Raw genomic sequence first — 18,002 nt, 5'->3', positions numbered from 1 at the left:
ATCGATTATTTATAATAAATAATCAGAAAAAAGGTTCTTAAGTTATATAACTTAATATTTTTTAATAATTTTATAATAGAATCCCAGTTAATATTGAAGAATTCTTTAAGAGACAATAGATTATTCCAAAATATTCACTAATTATTTTATAATTTACCACAATCCAAAAAAAAAGTTAAATATTAAATATTAATTAGATTATTATATTTCCTTGTATAATAAACACCACTATAGTTTAAACTTAAATCTAACTTTAACTAGTTACAAAATAAAAAAAGTGATTTTTATTAAATTCTTTGGCTCCAATTACAAATTATTAGTTAATTTACCTCAACAAAGAAAAAAAAAAAGTTGTAAATTAATTTTAGATAATCAAAATATTCTTATTTAGTTTTGCTATTAAATATCTTATTAATAAAAATACTTCCAATATTAAATATATAATAATTAAAATTTTCATTTAAAGAAAATAAAAAAACTATTTAAATTGTATCAATAAATTTAATAATTGCTGTTAAATAAAATTGATAATTATTTAACAATAACAATCATATTCTGTTCTCCAAAACATACAAGTTGTACATTTTTATGTAATAGTGAATATTCTAATTTTAGTTTATTAGGATAAATGTCATATTGTGAATATTTTGAAATACCAGGTAACTTTAAATTATTCCCTAATATATTACAAGATAAAATACCACAAGTAAATAATTTACCCATTGGAGAAACAATACCTGATGTTTTACATCCACAGGCAATAGTTACATTTCCTATATTCTGTTTATATTGAATAACCATTTTTGGTTTATCTGGTGTGGTAATTTCTAAAGGAACACCACATTGTCCATATGTATTATCACCTAATGACCATACAATATTATTTGAATCTAATATTAAAGAATGTTTATCACCACAACAAATATCTTTAATAATATAATCTTTAGAATAATTATCTTGATTATTATATATATAATCATCTCTTTTTGTAGAAAATCCCCAGGATTCAATATTAACTCTATAGAAATTTGGATATTTTAATCTATTAATTTCAATTGTATTATTATCCAAAAATTCACCATATGTATTATCACCCCAAACATATAATTGATGTTTATTATCTAATATAAAACAAAAATATTTACCTAATGATATTCTAAAAATATTTGTATTTTCTAATATTCCTATCTTACATAAATTATCATTATCAGAATTCCATAATAATATTACTCCATCATTCATACCAAAACAGGCTTTATCTCCTTTTGCATCCATATCTATAACAATATTACTCCAATTAAAATGTTGAATATTATCATACATTTTTATAGGATAAAAATAAGGATCTTCTTTTATATTTAATAATCCCCATCTATATATTTGTCCCATATTATCTAAAGCTATAGAATAACAATTACCACATACTACTTTTTTAATATTTGTTAAAGATTCTATTAAAATTGGTTCTTTAGTTGATTTAATAATATCTCCTAATCCTAATTGTCCAAAATCTCCTTTACCATAAGAAAATATTTGACCAAAATCAGCTAAAAATAAAATATGATTTAAACCAGAGGAAACTTGAATTATATTGTATTTTGTAAAGCATGATAATATCTCAAATGTATTATCATTATTAAAAATATATACAATAGTTTCATCTTGTTGAGGTCTTTGATCATCTAATAAATAATTAGATGTAGTCAAAATCATATCCTTTACATATTCTTGATATATAGAATTATTCATCATCTATATATACTATAAAGAATAAAGGATATTTAAATAATAATATTTCTAATTTTAAATATTAATAAAAATTATTGTAGCGGGATTGAAATATATTATTTCAAATAATTACTATTAACTTTAAGATCCTATTCATACTAAGCACATTTCCTTTCAACTAAATGAGAACCATGTTCTAAATATTCTTGTTTACTCATCCACATCTGTTGAAATGTTCCTAAAGAAGCTAATATACTTGCACCAATCCATGAAGAAAATCTTTTTTCATTTGTTGTATTTGGTGAAATTACCTTTAATTTTGGACCACCCAATAATTTATCATCTTCAATAAGTGCTCTAGATATTCTATCTGTTAATCCTGGTAAAATAGAAGTACCACCAGTTAAAATAACAGCACCTAATAAATCTCTTCTTATATCAATATCACTAGCAATAACAGTATTTGCAATAGCAATACATAAACCTGGATAATTATCCAAATTATGTTTTATATTATTAATATTATCACTATTATCTAAAATTGCAAATTCTGGATTAAATAAACATTCTGATACTCTTATACCTATTGGTTCTGAATCAATTAATGTACCATCAGGTAATTCAAATGTAGATGTAGCTAATGATGTATTTGATTTAGCTAATTCCTCATTTTCTGCACAACGACAAATAGATTCTTTAATATTTCTTAAAACTTCTTTTTTTCCATAATTAATATATGAATTATGAACATTTGATAAATCTACAGAATTATATATTGGAGCTCTATCCTTATAAACAGTTTTTTTAATTGCAAAATTTGGTATAATATCTAATTGTTTATCTTGTTTTAAATATTTACATATTTGTTTATCTAAAAAATCTCCAGCTATAGGATATTCAAATGTACACTTTTGTAAAGTATAACCATCAATAACAGGGGATATAGATGTAAAAGCAGCACCAATATCTACAACTAATCCTGATGATCTTCCAACAGCAAAAGCATTTAGAACAGCTCTTTTAGCTAAATATAAAGCTGGTACATCAAATTTCTCAAATAATATTTCTACCTCTTTTTCTCTTAAAATCCTGTTATGTTTAGTTTGTTCTGTCAATAATATAGGATGTTCATTAATTAATATTCCTAATCCATACTTACCACTTGATATTTCAATAATATTTTCAAATACTTGTGTATTTAATTGTATATCATTATTAACAATATTATAACATGGTTTAACTGATATATTTTCACGATAGCTTAAAAAATTTAGTGGATAATATTTTTTTTCTTCATTTACTCCTATAACAGATGGCCATACTTGTCTTGGGCAGTCTTCACCACCATAACCTACTTTAGTCATATAACTACCAATATCAAAAATTATAGCACCTACATCTTCTCCACCCATAAAAGTATCTTTTCCACTCATTTTGTTTTATATAAGTGGTAATACCTTAAATTTTACCTTTTATAAGTAAGGACCTATAAACCCTTATAAATTTCTTATAAGAATAATTACCTATATTTTATTATCACTGCTGCGCTAAAGTAAAAGTTTCAAAGCGGTTTTGAATAGTAATATAATTAATAAAGATGGTAAAAATAATATTGTAATCCTAATATAAATATTTTTTTTCCCAATAATTTTGGGTAATATTGTATGTATATATATATATTATAATTATATATTCTTTATTTTATTATATTTTATAAGGATCCAAGAAAATCATAACTTAAGATTTGATCATTTCTCTTTTTTTCTTCTTTTTCTTCTATCTTAATAATTATGTTTTGTAAATATTTAAAACCAATTTTAAAATTAATATGACTTTTATATTCCATTAATAAATATTAATAAAATCCATTTATATAAATTTATTTATAATAAATTACTTCTTTATTATAATTAACTATATGAAATAATTTGGTTTGTTATATAAAATATTATATTATTAAAAATAAGAGATTGCCATATTATATCTTCTAAAATAAAAATCTTTCCTAAATATATAAAACTGTAATAAATTAATAAATAAAGATAATATGCACATTTGTTATAAATTTATTATCTAATTAAATATTAATAATTTATCTTAAGGATCATTTTACATTTAATACTCTAATATGAGATCTTATAATATATTATTTTCCAAATTTACAATATAATTTCATTTTTATTGGAATATTATATTAATATCATTTCAATATATATCTTTAAGTTATTTATTATTTACATATTCTAAAGTTACAAAAATAATTCTTATTACTTATTTAATTTAGGGTTTTCAGTTATTTAATATTAAGCTATTACTCTTATAATAAAATATATACTAAAGATAAAAATATCTTATATAATTTCTATTAATTTCACTTAATGTGAAAATAAATTAAAATAAAATATAAAAGTAGAATAAAGTTCTTAATTCTTAGTCTTATTTAATAATAATATAAGGTAATATTTTCAAAAAAAAAGAAAAATTCTATTATAGGTTAAAAACTTTTTTTTGACCATAGTGACATACATATCTCTAATTCTGAAATTTCACGATCTTTTTTTTGAGTTGCTATATTAAAATTTAGGGTTTTACCCTTAGCTTGTATTGGTACTTGACATTTTATAAATGATTGATTTTTCGTATTTCTTCTAGTTTTCTTAAGTCTTTCAAGATGTGATTGATATTTACCATTATATTTATTAGTTTTTAAAGAATTAAATACTTGATCTTGGGTTATATCTTCAATACTTCTTTCTTTATAATTATTTGGATCATATTCAAACATAGTTTCATCTTGATTGGAATTTTCTGAATTGATTTCTACTAAGGCAGAATATACATGATTTGATGTTAATTCATCCTTTGTAGGAATTTCATCTCTAAATAATGGATGTAATTGTGAATTTTCTAACATTAATCTAATATGATTTAATAGAAGCGGTTTTAAATAACTGTATTGAATAAAAATAAGAAGATATAATGAGAATTTATATACAAAGTGAACTTTTATTAATCTAAAATATAACCATATATAATAATTACTTAAGCTTTTCTAATTCAATCTCACTTTTAAGAAGTTCTAAGATAGATTCTATTTGACTTTGTGTAAAGTATCTATGTAATTCTTGAACAAGATCCATGTGTATATTTTCATCAATAGATATAGAAGATTTAAGACTTTTTAATACCCATTCAAATAAACTTTCATTATTAAATTGTTTAATACATTCTTCACGTAATTCTTGAATTCTTTTATGTAATATTAAATTAAGATCAGTTTTTGTAGAATCAAAATTATCTTCTATATTTTGTAATATTATATTATCTCTTAGTGTATTATATCTTGCATAATCTTGTTTTTTTCTAATTGATTGAAGATATTGAGAATTTTCTTGTAATTTATTTTCAAACTTAATATTATCATTTTGTATACAATAATCTTTATGTTTATCTTTTTCAATATCTTCTATTTTATTTTTTTGTTGAAATTCCTCATTTGATTTATCTAATAAACATTTAATTTCAAAACATTCTTTTTGATGTGTAGGTGATTGAAATTCCTCACATGATACTTTTAAATTATATTGAGAGATTTTATTAATTGATAATAAATTCTTTTCTATATTTTGATTTAAATCTTGAGATACAATATTATTTTCAATATTTTTATTATTCAATATTATTTCATTTTTTGGTAAATATATTTGAATATCATTATTTTTAATTGTCATTTTTTTCTTTTCTCTTCCTTGTTTAATAATTTTTTTCAATTCTTCTCTATGATACTGTCTATTTAATTTTAATTTTGAATCAACTTTTTTATTATCTTCAATATTTTTATTTTTTAATGTAGTAAAATATTTTTTCTGACGATATTTATTTAATTTATTATTGATTAATCTTGAAGAATTATGAACAGGTACAGTTGTAACCATAGGTTTTATTGGAGATATATTAATTATTTTATCACTTTTTTTATGAATAATTCTACATTTATTTAAAGAATTTAATTGAGTACTAAAAAATGATGTCATTATATTTAATTGTGTTAAAATTTGTTCTTTAGTTAAAATTTTCTTTGGTTTCAATCTTCCACGTATTTCTAATATTTGTAAAATAGTTCTTATATCAGGATATTCATATTCAGATATTTTATCATCTTCAAATAATAATATATTATCTGATATTTCATCTTTATTTTTATGAAATTCTATTTCTTTATTTTTAAACCAAATATCAAGTTTTTCATTTCCATCAATATTTTCAATTAAATTATTAATATTATAATTTTTCCATGGATAATTATTTCCAAATTCAAATTCACTTTTTTCTATTTTTAATATTTTATATTCATTACAAATTTTTTCAATTTCAATATAATGAATCCAATCATATTTTATAGCTGATTTTAAAAATATTGACATATAAGTTCTTATATAATTATTATTTTTAAATAAGTCACTAAATTTAGGTCTTAATTCAGGTTCAATATTTAATAATAATTTACATAATTCATATAATTCATTAGAATATCTTTTTTCTATTTTAAAATTTTCTATACAATTAAATATTAATTCTTGAAATTTGTCTTTATTATTTAAAGAAAAGATAAGTAATTCATGAAAAGATAATTTTTCAAATATTGGATAAAGTAAACAAAGTTCAACAAGTATACAACCCAAACTCCAAATATCACTATTTATATTGCAAATATTTTCAGAATAAGTCTCAGGTGCCATATAATGTGGTGTTCCTATTATCAATTTATTTAGATCTGAACTATATGAAGTATTTTTAAATTGTAAATTTTTATCAAAATATTCAATTTTAGATGAACCAAAATCAGATATTTTTACTAGACCATTTGAAAATAAAACAATATTACTTGTCTTAATATCTCCATGTACAATATCCCTTTCATGAAGAGATTTAATTCCCATTAAGATTTGTAAAAATATAAACATAACTTCATTTTCTGTTAGATATTCCGTTTTATTTTGTCTTATTTTTAGAAATTTATTGAGATCTCCTTTATCTGCATATTCCATAATAATACAGATCATATTTTGACTTGAATATGATTCAAATGCTTCAATAATATTCTGATGTTTAATCATACTTAATATTTTAGTCTCATGTATAGCTCTACATTTTATTACTTCATTAATATTACTAATATTGATAATTTTAATAGCAACCTTGCATTTGTCTTTAATAGATTCAGCTAACCAGCATTCTCCACTTCCACCCTCACCAACTTTAGCCTTAATAATATACTTTTCCATTAAAAATATATAACTATATAGATATTAGTTAGTAGTATTGGTATTAGAGGAGAAAACATAAAAAAATAGTTAATATAAAGATTAAAATGAAAAAAAAAGGGGGGGGGGGGGCAAAATTTAGTACTTAATAAAGTATTTAAAATTAATTAAAAAATAAAAATATAACAAATAAAATAAGAGAATTAGATCTTATTATTGAATTTTAACAATTATATTAATGAATACACCTTAGATATCTATTTTTATTTCTAATAGTATCTAAATATACTTCTTTAATATATTTAAATGATCATTACAAATTATATAAAAATCTAGCCTGTATGATTAATTAAAACAAAAAAAGAATTACTATGGGTCATAGTTATTTGAAATTTCATATTATAGTGAAAATTACTTATTATTTAAATCTTCTAAGGTTCAAAATTAAAAAAATAAGTAGAGCGACATGTACGTTGTGTGGTTATAAAGAATAATATAGAAGAAATTAAAATCTTTAGGCGGTATATATTATCTTAATTTTAGGTGGGGTGTAGTGTGGACAATCCAGAGGTCGAGTAGTAAAAAGTTTTAACTAAATCAGTCCATTCAATTTTGGGGTGGAAATCGCAACTTTTATAAAATAAAATAAAACCAGGAGTTTTCTTTTTGGAGATAAAGTTTTGTAGGGAATGTCAGGAAAAGTAGCATGTTCATCTGGAAGGGGAGCTGGTAAGAAGACAACTCGTAAGACTATGTCTAATTCTACGAAGGCAGGTTTGCAATTTCCTGTTGGTAGAGTTGCAAGATATTTAAAGAAGGGAAGATATGCTAAGAGGATTGGAGCAGCGGCTCCAGTATATTTAGCTGCTGTTTTGGAGTATTTATGTGCTGAACTTTTAGAATTAGCTGGTAATGCTGCTAGGGATGCAAAGAAGACCCGTATAACTCCTAGACAGATTCAATTAGCTGTTCGCAATGATGAGGAACTTAGTAAATTTCTTGGAAATGTTACAATAGCTAGTGGTGGTGTACTTCCAAATATCCCAACTGTGTTATTACCTAAGAAATCTAAATCAAAACAAGGATCTTCTCAGGAATTCTAAATGTTGCGTTTTCTATTGAATTAATCACACCTAATGTTAATGGTAATAGACATCAATCTAGGTATAGATCCTGAGGGTATTTAATCTTAGATTGATTTGCTCAAGGTAATGGGTCTAAACTTCCAGGCGGCACTAGCTGCCATATAAGTAATTGTTGAAGGTAAATAATTGAAAGCTATATTTATTTTCTTTTGAATTAAGATGAAGTAGTGAACAAAAAAGAGTGGGGAGGAGGAAGGGGAAAGGTTAAGGTTTGTTATTATCATTCAATTTTTTTTAAATTATTGATTATATTGTAGCAAGATATATATAAATAGGATGATTTTAATAGCTGATATAGATACCCCTAAATGATATGATATATTAATATATTGTAATATATATAAACCTTAATATTGTGGTTTTCTATTAATTTCAATAATATTTATATTTTTAAATGACTTTTTTTCTCTTTAAGGATTAAATTGGATAATTACTATTGAATCTTATAATCTAAAAATAAAAATTTAGATTAATAATTTATATTATTAATAATATATTGATGAGATTATTGTGATATATTGTTAAATGTGAATATATTTAATATTTTATAGAAATATAAGGGATTATGACTTAATATTTAGTTATGTTTAAAATATTTACTTATTTACTATGTAATTTTCTAAACTCATAAAATTTTGTAATGATTGAAATTTGGGAATTAATAACTTATCTAATTTTATTTATATAAATATGAATTCTATGATTTATATCTACTTAATATATTATTAACTAAATTTCAATATATTTTAATTAACTATTTGTATATTTTTATTTAATAAAATATCTAATAATTATATACCATTTATACTATATTAGATATATATTTAAGGGTAGTTTGAAATAATTAGTATTCTTAAATATATATCTAATATAGATTAAGATATATTAAAAAAAAAAAAAAAATAATCAAAGATATACATGAATTTAACTTATTGATTCTATAGTCAATAGGTAATTAAATATTGGTTTTATATGTTATTAATATTTTGACTTTTTATTTTATAATTAAATTTTAATATCCAAAATAATATAATAAAAGGGATCCAACTGAAATTACTTCAAATATTTATTTAATAAATATAATCTATCTATAATAAAATTTGACACAATATATATTCCAATATATTAATTTTAGTATTGACTTTTTTTCTTAAAATAAAGTTAAACTATACATAGTAATTTGAACTATTATAATTTAAACATAAAAAAATAAATTTTAGGTGATCACTACAATATTAGGGAATCACAAACAGAAAATATTAAATATATTTGAAGAGTATTTATTCATAAAGAAATAATTAAAATAATAATTTTAAAGATGAAAAAATGTTGTGTATTTAAATCAATTACAAATAATTCAACAATAAAAATAACTAGGATAATATGAGACTAATATTTATTGTGATTTAGCCTTTACTACGTATTAAGTTTTAAAATAGATCTCTATAAAAGATCATAAGTTGATTGTTTAATCATAATTATTCCAATATATTGGATAATTTTCAAATATTATATTTAAAAGAGTAATATACCACTTTTCTTTTATAATAATAAGATATAATCTATTAAAGTAGAAATTTGATCTCTAGATAATCACCAGAGGCTCCACTTCCATAAGCACCTGTAATAAATTTTAATCTAATATATAATATTGATTCAAGGGAATCTTCATCTTGAATTTTTCCATATAGTCCTGCAATAAGTTTAATTAATTCATGTTTTAAATGAGTCTCATGATATTGACTATACTTTCGTTCAAACAAGATTACACTATATATTTGCATCAAGTCTAACATAAGCTCTATTAATAGATCCAATAATTAATATAACGGTTTCCTGTACAATGGAAGCTATCTTTATATCCTTTATCTTTTATAATTAGAAAGTTATTTAATTTCTTTATATATTAATTACTTCATTATCTAAAAGATAAAATAAAATTCTTGTAGCTATCAATTCAGGAAATAAAGAAAATTGGACCTTTTCTTTTTTGAGTATATTCACCACCTTGTATAATTTTCCCCTTGTATATATTTATCAGACAATGTATATTTTCAAAGATTTTGCTTCAGAATGATATTATTTCATATAACTGGAAACGATTATTGATTTTTGTAATCTATTCCTATTATACCTATTATATTGTATATCATTTGATTTAGCAATATCCTCAACTCTCCTAGTATAATAAAATTCTTTATCTAATAATGGGGAATTTTTAGTTACAAGATTATCCAATAGTATTAAAATATCTAAATATAGATTCTAATTTTGTAGTTTTGAGTAGGAATATCAATTAAATATATATGACCAATATAAACAGAACTTCTATTAGTTGAAGAACTTATGGAAAAAGATCTAAAAGTGAAGATTCTAATAAATAAGATACTCAAATTAGAATATGGAGTTGCAATTCTTGGTAGAGAGGGAAAATATATTAGGTATATCTAATATTAGATTGATGATTATATTTAATATTCTATTCAAAAATTCATATATTATAATTTATACTTGACAATAATGTGATAGAAAGATGCAATTTAGATTCATAATAAGTAGAATATCCTACTATTTCTTTATTGTTCTCTATCTTCTTGTTCTTCTACCAAAACTATTTAAAATATCTCTTTATGATTTGATACCTTAACAGGGATATTTGTAACAATAAAACTATATATATTACTTAATTCCCTCTGTTCATATAGTAAATATAAATAATGTTCTGATATATCTCCAACTTGAATATTTAGATAATTCCGAATTACTTTAAAATGAATAATCACTCAGAATTTATAGAATAAAAAAAGAAATATATTTAAATATAAATGTTAGAATTAAGTAAAATTATAAGAAAAGCGGTAGCGGTATAAATTCGGTAAGTTTTTCTTTTATATTTAAATTTTGTGGGGTATATGTTAGTAATTTACAATTTCTTATTCTAATAGGATTTTGCAAGAAAATCTTAAAAATTCTTATTAATAATGTTTGAAGCCAGACTTTCTAGTGGAGGTATATTAAAGCGAGTATTTGAAGCTATTACAAACTTAGTTACTGATGTTAATCTAGAATGTAATGAGAGTGGCATCACTATTCAAGCTATGGACAATAGTCATGTGTCTCTTGTTGCCCTATATATTAAGGACATAGCTTTTGAACGTTATAGATGTGATAGAAGTCGTACTCTTGGTTTAAATACTCAAAATGTTGTAAAACTATTGAAGTTATGTTCTAGTGATGATCAGGTTCTATTACGTCATGATGATGACTCAGAAAGTCTAATATTTATCTTTGAAACCCCAAATGGTGATAGAATTTCTGAATTTGAGCTAACTCTAATTTCTATTGATCAAGATAGTCTACAAATTCCTGAAACTAGTTTTTCATCTATTGTAAGTATGCCATCTAATGAATTTCAAAGGTTATGTAGGGATATGGCTCAATTTTCAGATTCTTTATCAATTGATATTAATAGAAAAAATGTACGTTTCTTTACAAAAGGTTCACTTGGTTTGGGTAGTGTAGTCTTAAGGCCTAAAGATGGAGCTGATACTGAGGCTGTTGCATTAGATGTAACAGAACCATGTCAATTAGTTTTTTCATTACGTTATCTTAATAATTTTGCTAAGGCAACACCTTTAAGTAATAGTGTAAAATTAAGTATGAGTGAAAATCAACCTTTAGAACTTGAATATTCTTTAGAGGGAAGTGGTTCTGGTTATTTGAGATTCTATCTTGCTAGGAAAATAACTGAGGATGAAGAACAAGAATAGAAAGTCTAAATAATAGAAAATTGTATTTTTGTAAAATTAATATTTTTATTAAATAAAATCTAATATATTTCAATATATCAGTTTAAGATATATAATTTCAAATTATTCATCAGTAGATACCCGTTCAATATTACTTTTTAGATCTTCAAAAATCTTCATCTCACCTTGAAGGCTCTGTGCAAATAAAATGCCTGCACTTGTTATTTTATCTAAACTTTCTTTATATTCATTAATACAGATTTCTTGTATTTCTTTATAATCATGGTTATTTTTTGATAATTCTAATTTCGTTTGAGATTTTAAAGCAGTTGCAATACTTTTACAGCAAGTTTGAATTTGTTGTAGAGCTTTAATTAAGTCATTTGTAGTTCTTGTTGTCATTTTACTTGATAAAGAAGAGTTTAATTTATTATTGTAATTACCTGAAATAATATTAATGTATATAATATTATAATAAACCCTAAAATCTTACCTATATGAGGATTAAATAAAAGTCTTAATCTTTCACAAATATCTTGTGGAAATATTTGTTGAGATTGCCAAATTCTAATTACTTGAAGATATGGAGACCTTTCTTCAAATGGCATACGGCTAACAATAGGAGCTGCAGATAATAAAAATTGATCATATCCAATAATAAAGAAATTTCGAGCTTCATCGTTATTTGTTATAATTCTAGTAACCATTTCATGAAAAACATAAAATATAGCTAATTTTTGGTCTTCTCTGATAGTTTTATCTACAAACACATCACCAAATAAAGAGCATAAGGTGTCTGCAGAGCTTCTATAAAATGATAACCAAGAGGCCATTTGCGAAATTGAATCATGATGTGGTGATATTTGCCTAAAGTTTCTTAATATTCGATCAATTGGAAGTATAGGAAATCCACTCTCGCCTGATCTCATCTTTATATTTGTTTTTTTTTTTCCCTTTAAGTAGAGAAGACCGGGAAACTGTCTATTAAAAAGATTAATTAATATTTCGAATTTTAGATACTTTTGGGGGTATATTATAGATTTGATTCTCTTTATAATTAACAATAAGTAAAAGTTTATAGGTAATAGTTTGAACTTTTAAAAATAACCATTTTTAGAATTAGGCAATATTAATATTAATTTTTACACTTATTTATACCTCATTTAATTATTCCCATTCTTTTATTTCTTTACTATAAATGTGATAATATATCATTACTCTTATTATCAAATATAACGTATTTTATAGTTTACCTGAGCTTATATCTTTATTATTTCAAATTTATGAAATTAGTATCATTTTAAAGTTATATTGTCTTAATTTCATTATAATCATACTATCCCAATTTTTAAAAAAAAGGAAATAAAACCTTTATAATTATATATTTCTTTTTAATTATTATATATCTAATAAATATAAATAGTTAAGGAGATTTGATAATAATATTAATAATACTTTAAAATATAAAAGTATTTAAAAAGATTACTAATAGAAGATATATCTAAATTATTTCATAAACTTATTATTAACATAATCTACACTATTAATAATAAATCATTATATATTATAAAATGATTATTTTTACTAAATAGAAGTTTTGTAATTTTATTGTTTAAATTTATTTTCTATTCAATTATCAAAATATAAAATCATATTTACTTAAGCTCATAAATCATAATAAAGTAATATAATTTATTAAATTATAGGTTCTATTATTCAATTAGATCAAGTTTTACTTATAATAATTCTAACAAATTCATAAGTACAAAATATTATGTAAAATATAATAATCATTTATTTGTTATCCTAGAAAAAAAAAAAAAAAGACCGATCTCTTAATTAAATACTATATTATAAAATTCCGACTATAAAATATCAGATATTAATAAATAATAACTTAAAATAATAAAAAAGATAAATATTGATTAGTTAACATGAATACTAAAAACCCTAATATAAATAAACCTATTATAATCCTAATAAAATAAAAGAATAAGAATAATAAAATGAAATATAAGTGTAAAAATTAAGAGATATTACTAAAATAATCTAATAAATGACAATAAATAAATAGGTAATTTGATAAGGTAATGTATATTTAGATTAGGGTGAAATAAGGATATAAATTGAATATATAGTGTAAATTTGTGGTTTCTATAAATCACCATATATTAGATTAATCAGTGGTTTTTTATTTAGTAACAAATAAAGTTATTTAAAATAAATGAGGAAAAAATATTAATATTTGATTTTGCATATTTATAAATCTACAAAAATAAAGCCTTGATATATACTTATTTTCAGTTTAGTAACTAAATAGAAATTTCATATTATTTTATTAATTTGGAATTTTTTCAATTCAAATGTTGATATGGAAATCATTTAGCATCTGCTGTAGTTGACTTTTTAAGTACATGAAACAAAATTGTTCTTTAATACAATTACATATTTGATTTTGAATATCAGTAGAAAATGTATTTTTATTGTCAAGAAGTTCAATAGAGCATTCTTTAAGTCCGAATATATCTTCTTCACTACTCATTGAAGTAAGTGATGGAATAGATATAGAAAAATTAGTTGATTCAGTATTATTATCTCTAAGATTAATGGATTCATATTTTCCTTTAAGTTTGACTGAAAAATCAAATAAGAACCTTCTAGTACCTCTCACCATTGCAACAGACGCTTCACCATCAATTTCATCAACACTAGTTACACTAACAGTTATTTTATTGTCACATTTGAATATTTCCTCAAAACTTGATGCTTCTAAATATTTCTTGAGTGTAACTTTTGCTGTTGAAGTTACATCTTTATCTTCAAAAGTAGTTCCTTTAGAATTCCATGAGCTGATTCCAAGTCTTGATGGATCACTAATATGATCATTTGAAGTATTCTCATTTTTTGTCTCTTCTATTAATTTTGGAACAAATTGTTGGTTCAATTCCTTTTCTTGATCTGTTAATGTTCTTCTAAAATAACAATATCCCATTTTTTTCGTTTCAGCTAATATTTTCATATCTTCGTCATCTAATTCAATATCACTACTTTTTGAAGAAATAATTGGAGCAGATGGTGAATTAGATGTAGAATTTGAATTTACTTTGTGAGATTTCTGTTGTGAGTTAGCATTTGAATCTAATGGCTTATCTGTAGAATTAGAATTCCTTGCTATATATTCTTTTTCCCATTCTTCAAAAGGAATAACCTTGGAATTATCTGTATCTCCTTTTAGTTTTTTCTCATTAATTTCTTTTTCATAAATTTCTCGTCTTGATTCTCTTTCTTTTGCCTTCTTTATCTCTACATCCTTTTGTCTGTCAGTATACAAACCTTTAGAAAATATCTTGCTAAAAGAACCTCTACTCTTCTCATTACTTTCTGATATTTTTTGTCTAACAATTTGTAACTGTTGTATAGCAGCAGCATTTCCAGGTTCTAAATCTAATATAGCTAAAAAATCTTCACGGGCTTCTTCATACATACTGAAACCTATTCTAGCTAGTCCTCGACGATAAAGAGCTTTCATATTCTTCTGGTCCTCTTTAAGTATTTTACTTGTGACTTGAATTACTTTAAACCATTCACTATTTTTTAAGTATATCATAGATTTGTTAAGTTGTAATGTTGTTTCTAGATTTTCTATTTCAACATTCTTTTCATCTACATCTTTCTTTCTTAATTTTTCAATTAACTCTAAACCCTCATCATATGTATTAATAGCTTCATTATATTTACCTTTCTTGTATAGTTCATTTCCTGTCTCTTTGCAACTGAAAATTTTTTTAAGTAATTCCTCGTTACTTTCCTGTACGTTTTCATTATCACTAAGAGTATCAGACTGGCTATCTAAGTATTCCTCGTCCATAATATTACTTCAATTATAAAATAAGTTTCTCCTTTCAAAGTACTTTTTTATCTTTTTTTTTTTTTTTTTTCTTTGAATTAAGTCCTTATTTGTATTTAGCTGTCAAATTCCGCCCTAAACTCTAGGGCAGCTTAGATGTAAAGTCCTTTTTTTTCTTCTCTTTTCTCTCTCATAAATTTTTATTTTTAGTAAAAAATTACTATTGGAGTATTATGTACAGTTCTGATATAAATTAGTGAATATATATTTGTAATATATGAGTTATTATTAGGTTACTTAACCTCTAAGTACTTATTGTTTAAATAAAAATATTTAATACTTAGACCAAGTTAAATTGATGCATACTATGATTACTAATTGTCTTATTTATCTCTTCAATACTTAGGAAATGATCTATTTTTATCCATACCTCATTATGTCTGAACCATGGTAAAGTCCAAGGTGGATTATAAACTGCTAAACTGTGAGGTGCTGAATCTAAAATATTAAGATAAGTGATAATATTAGTTTTAATAAGGATAGTATTATACCAATAATATAAACTTACCTATATCATTTTCATGTCCAAAAATTTCTTTTAAATCCCTTTTTAAATTTCTTAAGGCCATTTGATACTTACGTTCTGTGATTCCTCTAATTAAACCAGAAAATTTTGAAACTGCCAATATTGATGTTTCACTAGCTGATAAATGTATTGTTTGATTTGGTAAAGGTCTCGGTACTTCTGTTATATTATTATAAACATTTGGTATAAAGAATTCCATTAAGAAATCAGCATTATGAATTGTATTATTTTCTAATTTAATATTATCCAAAGGATTCACAAAATCTTGTATTAGTATTGGTACCATCATAGCTATATCTTCATTAATACTATTCTTAGGTTTATCCCCCACCACTCCAATATATTCTCCTAAGGCTCTAAATGCTGAATTTAATTCAGTTTTATTAAATGGTACTGATGCTGAGAAATGTGGATGTAATTTCCATATTTCCAAAGTATACAAAGATTCACCTGTAGGCTTGGCAATTACATCATAAGCAGGTGTATCATGAGTTTCAATTCCTAATATGGATCCCATAGTCTTTATAAAATTTTATATTTTGATTAACAACAAATTATAGAAAAAAAATTTAAGTTTTATTAAATAGACAAGAAATTAATCTTTTGGAATCTTGTCATTGAATTTTGGATTGTAAATGACGTAATACATGTATTACATGCATGCGTTAGAACAGGACTTTATTATTAACTTTACATGCATCTATTTTGAATAAGATCAAAGCAAAAAGTTTGTTGTAAGATTGATCTATAATATTAGAATAAATGAATTATTATTGATTAAAGTGACTATTTGGTGCAACTTTTTTTTCGAGATTTAATGTAATTGAAATATACATTACTAACAAGTTATATAATAAGAAATCTTGTAATATATTTTAAGTATGCAATAGATGTTGTGAAGAATCTAAGAATTTAGAAAAAAAAGTCATCTTTAAATTTAAGCTTAGAATTTTATTACAATATACGATATTGTAAATTTCAATGGATTATAAATTTATAATATATTTGATCTATTAAATTACAATTTAATATTGAAACTGGTGTTTACTTCCTATTTTCCTCACTTTAAAAAGTTATTATATGAAATAATTCAACTTTAAGAATAATTATTAATAAATTTAAACCAAGAAATATAAGTGACATACTATCCTTTATTTACATTTGAGCAATAAGTACACAATCTTTTTTTTTTAAATGATATGGAAATTAGTTGGTATAAAGTAAAAAGTAGGAAAGTTGATAGAATTCAGATATTAAAATAAGGATAGTGTGAGTCGATAAATATAGTATTAAAAACAGAAATGGAATATATTTCTAATATATATTAAATTACTATAATTCATTAAACAAAGAAGATTGGAATTGATCTAAAGTACATCCAAATAATTGAATTAGACAATATAAAGTGCGTTATTAATTATTATAGAGCCATTCATGTTTTGGATGAACTATTGGCTTAGTATAAATTCAAATTAATTTAAGGACTATCAAGTACCGCCATTCAGGCTCCTAACAAGTACGAATTTCTTTTTTTTTTTAATAGATTAAGGTATTTTGGCTTATATAAAATACCGCAATGAAGAATGAAGCAGCTACAGACAATTTAAAGTAAAAAATATTAGGAAATAAGAGGGGAAAAAAGGGGGAGGGGGGGAAGGAGGGGGGTAATAAAGGCGCAATGCA

The 18,002-nt window shown here is 22.9% G+C and overlaps 9 protein-coding genes across 9 annotated transcripts; 2 read left to right on the top strand and 7 right to left on the bottom strand.

The window, feature by feature from the left end:
- Window positions 1-531: 531 nt before the first annotated feature.
- cand_022960 (regulator of chromosome condensation family protein) lies at window positions 532-1,752 on the bottom strand (the record flags this gene model as incomplete). Its single annotated transcript, XM_067212526.1, has 1 exon — window positions 532-1,752. One exon carries the CDS (start codon window positions 1,750-1,752, stop codon window positions 532-534), a length of 1,221 nt encoding a protein of 406 aa, XP_067068799.1.
- A 134-nt stretch (window positions 1,753-1,886) lies between these two features.
- cand_022950 (actin family protein) lies at window positions 1,887-3,161 on the bottom strand (the record flags this gene model as incomplete). Its single annotated transcript, XM_067212525.1, has 1 exon — window positions 1,887-3,161. One exon carries the CDS (start codon window positions 3,159-3,161, stop codon window positions 1,887-1,889), a length of 1,275 nt encoding a protein of 424 aa, XP_067068798.1.
- A 1,061-nt stretch (window positions 3,162-4,222) lies between these two features.
- Window positions 4,223-4,642, bottom strand: cand_022940 (uncharacterized protein; the record flags this gene model as incomplete). Its single annotated transcript, XM_067212524.1, has 1 exon — window positions 4,223-4,642. One exon carries the CDS (start codon window positions 4,640-4,642, stop codon window positions 4,223-4,225), a length of 420 nt encoding a protein of 139 aa, XP_067068797.1.
- Window positions 4,643-4,766: 124 nt separating this feature from the next.
- Window positions 4,767-7,013, bottom strand: cand_022930 (NEK SER THR kinase family protein; the record flags this gene model as incomplete). Its single annotated transcript, XM_067212523.1, has 1 exon — window positions 4,767-7,013. The coding sequence occupies one exon, from the start codon at window positions 7,011-7,013 to the stop codon at window positions 4,767-4,769; it is 2,247 nt and encodes a 748-aa protein (XP_067068796.1).
- A 668-nt stretch (window positions 7,014-7,681) lies between these two features.
- Window positions 7,682-8,095, top strand: cand_022920 (histone H2A; the record flags this gene model as incomplete). Its single annotated transcript, XM_067212522.1, has 1 exon — window positions 7,682-8,095. One exon carries the CDS (start codon window positions 7,682-7,684, stop codon window positions 8,093-8,095), a length of 414 nt encoding a protein of 137 aa, XP_067068795.1.
- A 3,023-nt stretch (window positions 8,096-11,118) lies between these two features.
- Window positions 11,119-11,907, top strand: cand_022910 (proliferating cell nuclear antigen PCNA; the record flags this gene model as incomplete). Its single annotated transcript, XM_067212521.1, has 1 exon — window positions 11,119-11,907. The coding sequence occupies one exon, from the start codon at window positions 11,119-11,121 to the stop codon at window positions 11,905-11,907; it is 789 nt and encodes a 262-aa protein (XP_067068794.1).
- Window positions 11,908-12,009: 102 nt separating this feature from the next.
- cand_022900 (uncharacterized protein) lies at window positions 12,010-12,815 on the bottom strand (the record flags this gene model as incomplete). Its single annotated transcript, XM_067212520.1, has 2 exons — window positions 12,010-12,329; window positions 12,380-12,815. The coding sequence occupies 2 exons, from the start codon at window positions 12,813-12,815 to the stop codon at window positions 12,010-12,012; spliced, it is 756 nt and encodes a 251-aa protein (XP_067068793.1).
- A 1,430-nt stretch (window positions 12,816-14,245) lies between these two features.
- On the bottom strand, window positions 14,246-15,754 carry cand_022890 (TPR repeat-containing protein; the record flags this gene model as incomplete). Its single annotated transcript, XM_067212519.1, has 1 exon — window positions 14,246-15,754. One exon carries the CDS (start codon window positions 15,752-15,754, stop codon window positions 14,246-14,248), a length of 1,509 nt encoding a protein of 502 aa, XP_067068792.1.
- Window positions 15,755-16,073: 319 nt separating this feature from the next.
- Window positions 16,074-16,836, bottom strand: cand_022880 (SOUL heme-binding protein; the record flags this gene model as incomplete). The annotated part of the gene is made up of 2 exons (XM_067212518.1): window positions 16,074-16,231; window positions 16,302-16,836. The coding sequence occupies 2 exons, from the start codon at window positions 16,834-16,836 to the stop codon at window positions 16,074-16,076; spliced, it is 693 nt and encodes a 230-aa protein (XP_067068791.1).
- Between the last annotated feature and the right edge of the window lie 1,166 nt (window positions 16,837-18,002).

This window comes from Cryptosporidium andersoni, assembly GCF_001865355.1.
Source record: "Cryptosporidium andersoni isolate 30847 chromosome Unknown contig_17, whole genome shotgun sequence".
Taxonomy (NCBI): domain Eukaryota; phylum Apicomplexa; class Conoidasida; order Eucoccidiorida; family Cryptosporidiidae; genus Cryptosporidium; species Cryptosporidium andersoni.
Note: the sequence above shows the minus strand (reverse complement) of the source record. Positions and strands in the feature narration are given on the sequence as shown.